The 10,201-nt window shown below is 36.6% G+C and overlaps 1 protein-coding gene and 1 long non-coding RNA gene across 3 annotated transcripts; both read right to left on the bottom strand.

The window, feature by feature from the left end:
- Positions 1-850: 850 nt before the first annotated feature.
- LOC144661681 (uncharacterized) lies at positions 851-4,171 on the bottom strand. Of its 2 annotated transcripts, none has more exons than XR_013572328.1 (4): positions 4,074-4,171; positions 2,885-2,961; positions 1,628-1,703; positions 851-1,184 (listed from the first exon to the last, which is right to left on the bottom strand). It is a non-coding gene; the product is annotated as an uncharacterized LOC144661681 (long non-coding RNA). The 2 variants fall into 2 exon arrangements; XR_013572329.1 differs by lacking the exon at positions 4,074-4,171 and adding an exon at positions 3,457-4,020.
- A 1,247-nt stretch (positions 4,172-5,418) lies between these two features.
- LOC144661661 (adenosine receptor A2a-like) lies at positions 5,419-6,279 on the bottom strand. The gene has a single exon (XM_078522469.1). The coding sequence runs from the start codon at positions 6,277-6,279 to the stop codon at positions 5,419-5,421; it is 861 nt and encodes a 286-aa protein (XP_078378595.1).
- Between the last annotated feature and the right edge of the window lie 3,922 nt (positions 6,280-10,201).

Genomic DNA, 10,201 nt, shown 5'->3' with positions numbered 1-10,201 from the left:
ACTACAAGAAAACAATAGAACTATATATGCAAGTCAACCCACCCATGTTTAAATTAATTTAAATTGAATTAAAATTAAAATTTAATTTAATTTCAAAATGAAATTGTAATTAATTTTAAAAAGGCCTAAAAGGGGATAAAAAGTTATTAAAGTCCTTAAAAACAAAACGTTTTCGACTCTAAGATCATCATAAGTGTGGAATGAACATTTACATTCAACTTGGTTTTGTGCTGTTATGTTTGTTCAAAAATGGTTTCTCGCAAGCAATCAACAGGCCTTCCATTATTTTGCGTCGAAATTTTTTTTTTCGTGAAGGCGATGTTCCATTTCTATAGGTGACCAATTCATTATCGATCCGGATCGGATCCACTCAAATCGATCCGGATCAATTCAGAACTGATCCGGATCGACTCAATGGATCAATCGATCCGGATCAATTCATCATCGATCCAATTTTGTGTGGAAGTTAAGCTTTGTGTAGAAGTTCAGTTTTGTGTGGACCTTGAGTTAGAGCTAAAAGGGATCCCTGGCAAAATGATATAGTGATGGAATGGACTCTATCCCGTCCAGGGGGGAGTAGCAACACTCTAGTCACCTCATGATAAAGAAACTGCAGTTAAGCGCTGGTAAATATGAGCCAATGGAATCCTTCAAGCCACTGGAGTGCAACACACTTAAAATCCCTTTTGTATGCATATTAGGCCAAAACGAAAATTAACTTCTAACAGCAAAATTGAGTTTGCAGCGTAGTAGGAATTTCTCACTGGAAATCAAGGAGCTCGAACCTTGGGTTATTTTGTTGTAACCATGCGTGCAAAGAGGATGAAGAATTGAATGCATAAACTGCAGAGCTAGTAAAAAGTATGTTTAATGACAAAAAATGCGAGGTCCATGATCAAAATTATTTTTAAACGGCTGCTTAATTATTTTAACATGAGTTTAATCAGCTCTACATATTTGCTAGCTTGTTTTGCTTGACACTATTTTATAAAGCGTTCTCTTTTAGTTGGCTAGTTCAAACGTTACATTCATTTTCCTTCGCACTCCACGCTAGAATCCTTGAGGATATTAGAAGTCGCATGACCAATCGCACTTCACGCCTGAACCAGGAGGCCAGGTGGGATAGCAGATACATCGGCAGCTTGAACACCATGAAGGACATGCACCAAAACAACCACTACCTCCTGGTGTAAAATAAAAATAAACAGTTAGAATGAATAGCCTAGAGATTTTGTACAGTCCACAAATGATATTTGATATAGATGATTTTTGGTATATTAAAGGAACCAATGTAAAACAAATATTGCTTAAGAGCAAGTCGTGTTGTGAACAGTATAACACACTAGGGCCTCTTTTGGCCTCTTCCTCGTCTTTCTTGTCATTAGAATCGTATTTCTTGTTGTTAACAATCAAAATTTTAATTCAATTTACGTTTACCCAAGCTACAATTAGCCGTTACTGACCTTCTGCCAAACGATTGCCTCAAAATTGTGGCCTTTTGTAAAATTCCCTTAGATATGTTTTTTTATCAAAATCCAGTCAGATATATAATTTTATATATCAAGTTTATCTTTTTATGTATAATAGTTTCTACAATTGAAGAAAGCAAGCCATATGATTATGATACCTTCACTTGGTGCAGCAAGCATTGCTATGGCAACAGCAACCAGCAGCAAAATCACCAGGCGATTCATCATAAACAGCTGCAGCGAAATAAAATAAATAAATGTTAGCACCCTTGTTGTTAATTTTCTCTGCAATGTTAAGGAATTAAAATGGTATGAAAATGGTACCGGTAGATAGAGTTCAAAAAGACAGAAAATGGTGTATTTATGTTTTAAAACTGACAATTGCTCTTCTTTCAGCAAGAAAAACGAATTTTCTTTGGAAACATTTCCTATCACACCCCAAGAAAAATGTGCGTAAAGTTAAGAACATGTGGTAGATATTGTATAAATATCTGTATGGGGCGGTTTTTATTTTACGAATGTGTGTGAAGCCCCGTGGATAAAGCTTTAGTCGGTAGGCACGTATTTTTGGCAAGTTGACTGAAACAACCCGTCTATTCCAATTGAAGTTGGAAAAAAAAATAATATAAAGACTAACCGCTAGAAACCTAAGCGTTTTTAGGCTAACCGGAGTGCTATTGGCTAACCTGAGTGCTATTCAGGCTAATCGGAGTGCTAACCTGCAAAAATACCTGAACTTAGTGGGTGACTTTTCAAATGAATGCTTTTAAGCAGTAATTTTAGTTATGGGGCAATGATTATCACGCTGTAAAAGTGGGCTTTTTATGTCTTTGGTAGTCTGTTAGTGTTTATTCAAAAACGGTTTAACAGCTGCGTTACGGGGAAACAAGCGCATCTGTGCTGTTCTTATAAGTGATCTGTAGACTTGTCGTTTTACTTTATGACTATAATTATGTAACTAAGTATGTTGTCAAAATTTTGAAATCCATAGGAGAACGTTATCAAAAATTATATAAAAGGTTCTAAAAAAAAAATTAAAAAAATGTTTATAGAGGGTGTCTCAGTCGTACATGGATGTGCTTCTAGAAAATTTCACGTTGTTCTCGAGACTTTAGTTGTCTTAGGAGATAGAAGTCGAATGTTTTCTTTTATGACTGTATTTATCGGAGTAAAAAGGCGCTAAACACAAGAATTTCAACTTCCGGTTACCATCTGTACTCGGCCTTCACTTTATAGATCCTTTGACGCTTGCACGGTAAGTTATTTCGGAAAACGCAAATACCGGAAATCAGAAAATAGTTGCTATCAATTCTTGGTTTTCTGATTCCTGAAATTCGAAAAATGTATTTGCCGCAAGGTTTTAATGATTTGAGAGTTCAAAATACCGTTCAGTTTGAAGCAAGAAATGAACTTACCGTGATCAGATCTTCGATCTTTTGTTCAAAATGAAACCAAAAGAAGTAAAGTGAAACAACACTCCGAGTGACTTATCCTGCAAAACACAGACAAATGCAGATTGACTAATAAACTTTAAAATTTAAACAAGCGAAAAAATTATTCAAATTAAAATTTTATTTAACGTGTTACATATGCAAGTTGCAGACGGTATTGTTCTATACCCCTCAAAATCATCGATCATCCCACTTTTTGCGGATGAAAACAATAATTCACTGTCAATTTTAGTTAACGTTTATAGAGGGCTTGCCAATGCTATGGTTTCAAAGGGCAACGGTCCTTCGTTGTCTTTTATAATTCGTCATCCATTTTGCACTCATTTTATACTTGAACAAATTGGTCAATTTAATACTTCCGCCTTTTCAAAACAGACATGAGTTTCATCGCCAAATGCACTGAAGTAGCTATCTATGCTACTGAATTTGGCCAATACAGCTTTGATCTTTCAGCTATATCGTGATCATCAGGAAAACCTTTTAATTTCATTTGACTGGAAATCGGACAAATAGCAAAAAGATTAAGCTGTACTTACCAGAACGAATGTTGAGTATGCTTCTGAAAGTGAAAGTATCCTCGGGGCTTTTCCCGACATTCCGAGAAAATCGAAATTAACTACACAATGCACTCTGGACGTTAACCATTTTGCTTAATAGAGTTCACACTCGAAGGAAAAGCTAACGTTCTAATTCTGTTTAAGTTTGTTATGTGCGTCCTTTGCAGACAGTACCAGCCCGAAACGCGTCAAAATCGTCGATTGAACCGCTTTTACTGTAGATATGCGATAACATGTAAAACAATGAATTCACTTGATTTATGTTCCTGTTATAGACCGTCTAAGCGTTATGAATTCCAAACACCAATTTTTTTATGGTCTGTTTATATAATTCTCCATCTTTTTTTAGTTAAGCGAAAGGGAATAAAGTTACCTAATTTTTGTTCATTTGATATTTTGCCTGAATTGGTAAATTTTATACTTTCGCTTTTTCAAAACCGACATGAGAATCATCTCCAAGCTCTGTAGTAGCTACTTTTTTCTCTAGAATTTGCCATTACAGCTTTGTCTGTTCTTCATGATGATATCGTGATCATAAAGTGAATCTAAACTGGTGGAAATTAAAGAAAGACAACGCAAGGTTTAGCTGTACTTACCACAACGAGAATATTGAGTTTGCTTTGGAAGCGAAAGTACAAACACTCTCGGGACTTTCCCGACATTCCGAGAAAACCGGATCGATTAACATATACTGCGTCATGCAAGGTAGAAAGAGTGGGGTCATGTGTTATGACTGCATGATTGTGTACTTCAAAATAGCTATAATTACAATTGTTCAGTCGCAATTAAAACGTGACATGGCAGTATTCGCTTTCCGCTGATTCGGTATTTCCTAGAAAATGGAGGATGTAAAGGAAAGCTGGAGCAGAACGAAGCTGCATGATTTCAAGTAGGCTCGATGTCCGCCGCTCTTTTCAGAATAGCTTCTCGAGGATCTTCGTTCTGTATATTAACCAAACGGCACCTGCCATGAAAGCGGCTCACTCTTTCTCTCTCGCACCATTAGAAGAGACTTTCTTGAAGACCATTTTTTTTTAATCTCCTGTAGAACTGTGACTTATACTTGTCACTTATCTGCGAATGCTGTAAAGGAATATTCACCCTAGTATAGGATAGGCAGTCCGTCAGGTCATTTACCTTTAAATTGGCGAAAAGCCTCGTTCCCAAACAAGAGGATCTTTCTTTTCCAGGGGCATGATTTGACTGCCTCGTACAATGGCGCTCATCCTTGGTTTGTAGCACGGTGCGCGTATAAAATGATGAGACTGTTACTCTAGCAAACTGGGCGCTTTTCACGTTTTGATGAGAGCCATAAATTATATTATTTTATGCATTTACTAAATAGTGATTATAACCCAGCGTTTTGTTATCGTAATTATTTTTCTTGAATGCTTCACATAAAATGATCTGGAACATTAAGGAGAAGGAAAATGATAAATGAAAGAGACGGTTAAAAGATCAGAAAAACATTTTGGTACACGTGTTTTTGTTCACTCTATTGGCTTCTTTCTGGTGCATAGCTGAAAACACCAACAACAAGTATTGAGTAGTACCCGAGCAGCTAACCAACAGAAACGCTACGATTAAGTAATTTAACCATATATAGTGTGCGAGTGCAAATCAAACGAGTGTACAAGGCGGTAAACCTTTCAGCTTAAATCTTGGCATCTTTTGCCGTTTTGTTCTTTGAACTTTCAAGAAAAACGAGATTTTACAATGGAATTGCCCGAGATGTTAAGCTACCACTATCTTCCTCAACAGTTAACCGGATTGTGACAGAAGCGAGTGAATTCGTGGCAATTAGAAAAGCGGGAAAAGACTGCCGACAAAGCAGTGCCATTAAACAACAGCAGTAGAATTCCAGTTTCGGTAAAAGAAAAAAGGAATGACTTTCTTCCTGCAGTTGTCTTTAGATGTTAACAAAACTTTTAAGGTTTATAGCTAGTTTACTGTATAATGTTTTGACTGCTTTCGGGGCTTCATTCGTGGTAAGGTTTCTCTGAACATGGGAATTCTAAAACAGTAAATAATAGGATTGACGAGAGAATTGGCCAAACGAAAGATGGTTGTAGTATAAACGAAAGTTATAGGAACACATTTTGAACACAAAACGTAAACGCAATGAACAACAACGCTCGGAAGTCTACAGACAAGAGACGCAGCTATCACAATAAACAGAGTCCTGGAGAGTTTTACATTCTGTTCAGGACCATTATGTCTGTTATGAGCCACATCGATGACAGGAACTCTGTAGTGAAGCCTTGTTCGGATTGCCAGATAAGACACGCAGATAGGGACCAAACAGACAAGAACGATGAAGCAATATGTAACAATCCAATGTACAATATACAAGATTTCGTATCCAGCTAGCAAAGCCAGTACACCTACAGATATTCCTGCTACCCACGTAAAAATCACACAGTAAATATATCCTTTGATGTTTGCTACTCGATGGCGGAGCGGCCAAATCAAAGCATATGCACGTTCCAGAGCAATGAGTACGAGGAAAAATATTGACACGAAAGAAAACGTTGTTTGAAACGCGCGTAAAATATTTTTACTGGTAGTGTTTGTTCTAAGTTCTTTAAGATGCCAAGGAATTTTTGTCAGAGTAATCACTATTGGTTCTGTGAGTCCAACAAGAAGATCTGCAACAGCTAAGTTTACAAGAAGATAAGAAGTTCGCTTTAGTCTGTTACGGTGCTTCCAGAAGACAAATATGGTAAAAATGTTACCAACAACAACGACCAGGGATTCAACAATAGAAACACCGAGAATTACTAGAGCAGCTGTATTGGACATCACAGTTCACGTTGCTGCAGATTTTTTGGAACTGGAATTTAGCTTAAAATTACCAGTTTTCTTTTCCTTCGAAGTCGGTTCAGTTTGGTTGCATATGTCTTTGTTAGCGTGAGCTGGACATTGCTATAGAGACGAAGATAATGAGCGACAACTTTTCAGAGATTCAATTTTTAATAAACACCTTTTAAATACCCTGTTTATTCTTATCTTGGCAAGATAAAAGATTTTGAAATTAGTTTCTTTCGATTGAGTAAATTGTTGAAAATGTTGTATGTATTGTATATTTATTGCCTGCGCAAAATTACATTGTGATGATATAACTTTGCTGACTTTGTAAATTATGTATAATTCTTATTTACCTTATATTGTGAATATTCACCTATATTTCAATTATATTCCAACTTTGTTGAAATAAAAGTAAACGAAGGGAACATTTTATTATTTTCTGTCAGGAACCTTATTTTTTAATGGTCAAGCAGACTATTGAACATACCCTATTTGTCTGTTGTGTAAATAAAGAATGTACATATAACATTAATTTTTAACATACTAACTCAGACATTTAGTGGTATATGTTTGTATTTTGTATTTAAGGAGAAAGGCAAAGTTTATTTATTTCAAACTTGAGAAAACAAAGCCTCTGAGCCGCACTGGCGGACTTCATTTTATGTTTCTCCCCGGTAAGTGCAATCTCTTTGTCAGACGGTTCAATTAAAATTTGCCTCCGCAAATAATGCTAGAAGAATTGATTATGTTTGTCAATTTTGTCTTCACAGGCTTACTGACAATGAATACACCTGCCATGAAACACTGAAAAGCGAACTGGGCGTAATAACCAACGAATAAGTTTGATATAAAAACAACTAAGCACAGCCAAACAAGCTTTTCATCGTCTTTCAAAAGATTTAGGCTTACGTTACCAGCATGTCTGATACAGCAGTCGTACTAGTTCGCTGTGGCCTCGTTGTTGAATCTTTGATCGTTATTATCGGCAACATTTTCACCATATTCGTGTTTTGGAAGCACCGGAACGGACTGAAGCGAACGTCATTTCTGCTTATCAACTTAGCTGTTGCAGATCTACTAAATGGCTTCACACAACTGATATTGATGGGAACATTTGCAATTCCACAGCAGATCCCAGCCGACAGTGACTTTAAAAAAATAGCAATTTCGTTGCAAGCAGCATTTACGCTTGCATCACTATTTTCTCTTGTACTTGTCTCTCTGGAACGTGCATATGCTTTGATTTGGCCGCTCCGCCATCGAGTTGCAGGCACAAAAGGTTACATTTGTGGTGTGATGTTTGTGTGGATAGCTGGAATATTTGTAGGTGGATTAACTTTACTAGATTTACACAACATCATAAATCGCTTTTTTGGGGCGGTTGTACTTTCTTGCATAATAGTGGTATCTTTGATAACAATCTGCGTGTCTTATCTGGCAATCCGTACAAGACTTAACTGCAGAGTTCCCGCCATCGACTCGGCCCATAACAGACAAAATGCACCGGATCAGAAAGCAAAACTCACCAGTACTATGTTTATTGTGATAGCAGTGTCTCTAATCTGTTTTCTTCCGAGTAGTGTTGGTATTCTTGTTTATTATCTGTGTTCCAAGTGTGTTGTTGAACGTTTTTATTTCGTTTTCAACATCCTTTATTTGGCCAATTCTTTGGTTAATCCAATCATTTACAGTCTTAGAATGCCCATGTTCAGAGAAACATTGAAACGAATGAAGCCCTGCAAGCAGTCCAAACAATATAGAGTTAACTATAAACCTTGAAGATTACATTAATCTAAAGCAAAAATTAACGGCAACGGAAAGGAAGGCGTCGAAAATTATTCCATTCCGGAATTTTTTGGACATAGACTACACCTCTATCATTTGAATAGTCGTTCGCAAAAGGAATTCTCAAGGTTAAACTAAAACTGTTATTTTACCGTGGTTGTAATCTGTACCTTTTCTTTTCTTTCAGTCCTTATCAGTGCTGTCCGACTCAACCTTTACCTCGCAGTTTGTAATTCGGTTTTCAACACTGAAAATGTCGGTTATTGAATTAGGCGTTGATGATTGCGATGTTTGACTTCTAAAACCGTTTGCAAAAGTAGTTTAAACACTCTCCCAAAAATGCACTTTCCCTACAAACGTGCCCTCGTTGAAAAAAGTCAAATAGCTTTCTTTTTGAAACTGCTTTCCCTTTCAAAGTTGTTGCTTATATAGTTTAAATGACACAACATTGATCAGGGTGAAAGGGTGGTACACAAGGCGCCATTGTTAAAATCATCGCTTTTAATGACATTCGTACAACATTCTTGATTGGTTTTTAAAAGAATAAAATAAACCGGATGGATAATCACCAAGGAGTTCGTTTATCTATTTTTTGTGGTAGGTAGGCATGCGCAATTCAGCTGGAAGTCAAAACTGAATCAGAACTTTCCGGGGTCAGTCGACTAAAAACTGTTAGCCAAAGGCAATGACGACTCTGGGGCGAGGTCTGTCGTTTCTTCATAGGGTCGATATCCTCTGTTTGGTCACAGGTGGCCAAGCTTGTTATTTAAATGTTCTTTAGTTGTAGTAAAACGAAGTCAATTATTTTCGCATCGTTCAGGTTTGTTTTTATATTTTTTATTTATTTTTTTCCGGCGACTTTAAAAAACCGAGAGTAGCATATGATTATTTACACACTTGTGTACTACAGTTCATGATTTTTTTCTCTTGTTTCTCTTCACCCGTGGCCATTTTATTGAATGCAACACCCCGCCCTACCCCTCTACCCCAAAAAAACACAGAAATACTGTGCCCCTTCCAAACTTGAAGTAATGGTCTGTCCATTGACGGAAATTTTTAAAATCGATTTAACGTCTTGTATAGATGAACCTTTCATTTTCTCCTCCATACAATCTTCTCCTTTCTCGAATTATTTTCCGTCACATGATTGATCACACCCACCACCTCTGTCTCGTATCCAGGCGTTTATCAGGATTTTCGGCCAAGGACGTAAAGTTTCAAGGGAAGGTTTAACCGTCTCTCCCTTGTAACAATGCGCCCCTACTAGAACTGTATTAGATATGACAGTCCATGTTGCTGCAGATTCAGTTTTGGAACTGGACTCAAAGTAAAAAAAAGCGATGGTGTCGCTCTTTATTCGGAGTCAGTTCAATTTTGTTGCATATGTCTTTGTTGGCCTGAGTTGGCCACGGCCATAAAGTCACATAACGGAAGATCTTCTTATTTAAAAAATAATGATAACGATCTACAGCTTCTCCGAGGTTCAATTTCTAAAAAATACAGCATTTATTTACATCTTGGCAAGATAAAACATTTTGAATTTTTTTTTTTTTTTTCTTTTCAGTTAATGTTAAAAATTTCGTATGTATTGCATATTTATTGCGTGCGCAAAATTACATGGCGATAACTTTACCTTGCTGACATTGTAAATCATGTATTAATTATTATTTGTTTTATATTGTGAATATTCATATAAATTTCATTTATATTCAATCTTTAATTAAAATAAGCGAAGAGATCATGTCATTTTTATTTATCTAGCGAGAACCTTATTTTTTAACGTTCAAGCAGACTATTGAAAATACTCAATTGTCTTTTCTGTATAATAAACAATGTAATTAAAATATAACACTAACATAGTAAATACTATATTTGGTGGCAGATGTTTGCATTGCGTATATTCACGAAGACAAGCAATGTTTATTTATTTTCCAACTTTTTAATCGGGCGTGGCCGATTTATAGTTTACCCTTTGGTCGTCCTAGAGCATAGTCTCCTGGCGCGGCCAAAAAGACGAGGATAGCTTGGGGTTGCTACAAAACCGCTACGGGTGACGCATACCGCAATGGTTTTCATTTTAGTTTTGACAGGAAATCGTTGCAGGCACACTTGGTCGACTTTTGGGTTAATG

The sequence above is a fragment of the Oculina patagonica genome, chromosome 7 (genome assembly GCF_052425735.1).
Source record: "Oculina patagonica isolate OP01 chromosome 7, crgOcupat, whole genome shotgun sequence".
In the NCBI taxonomy this organism is placed as follows: Eukaryota; Metazoa; Cnidaria; class Anthozoa; order Scleractinia; family Oculinidae; genus Oculina; species Oculina patagonica.
This window is presented reverse-complemented; position numbering and strand designations above follow the sequence as displayed.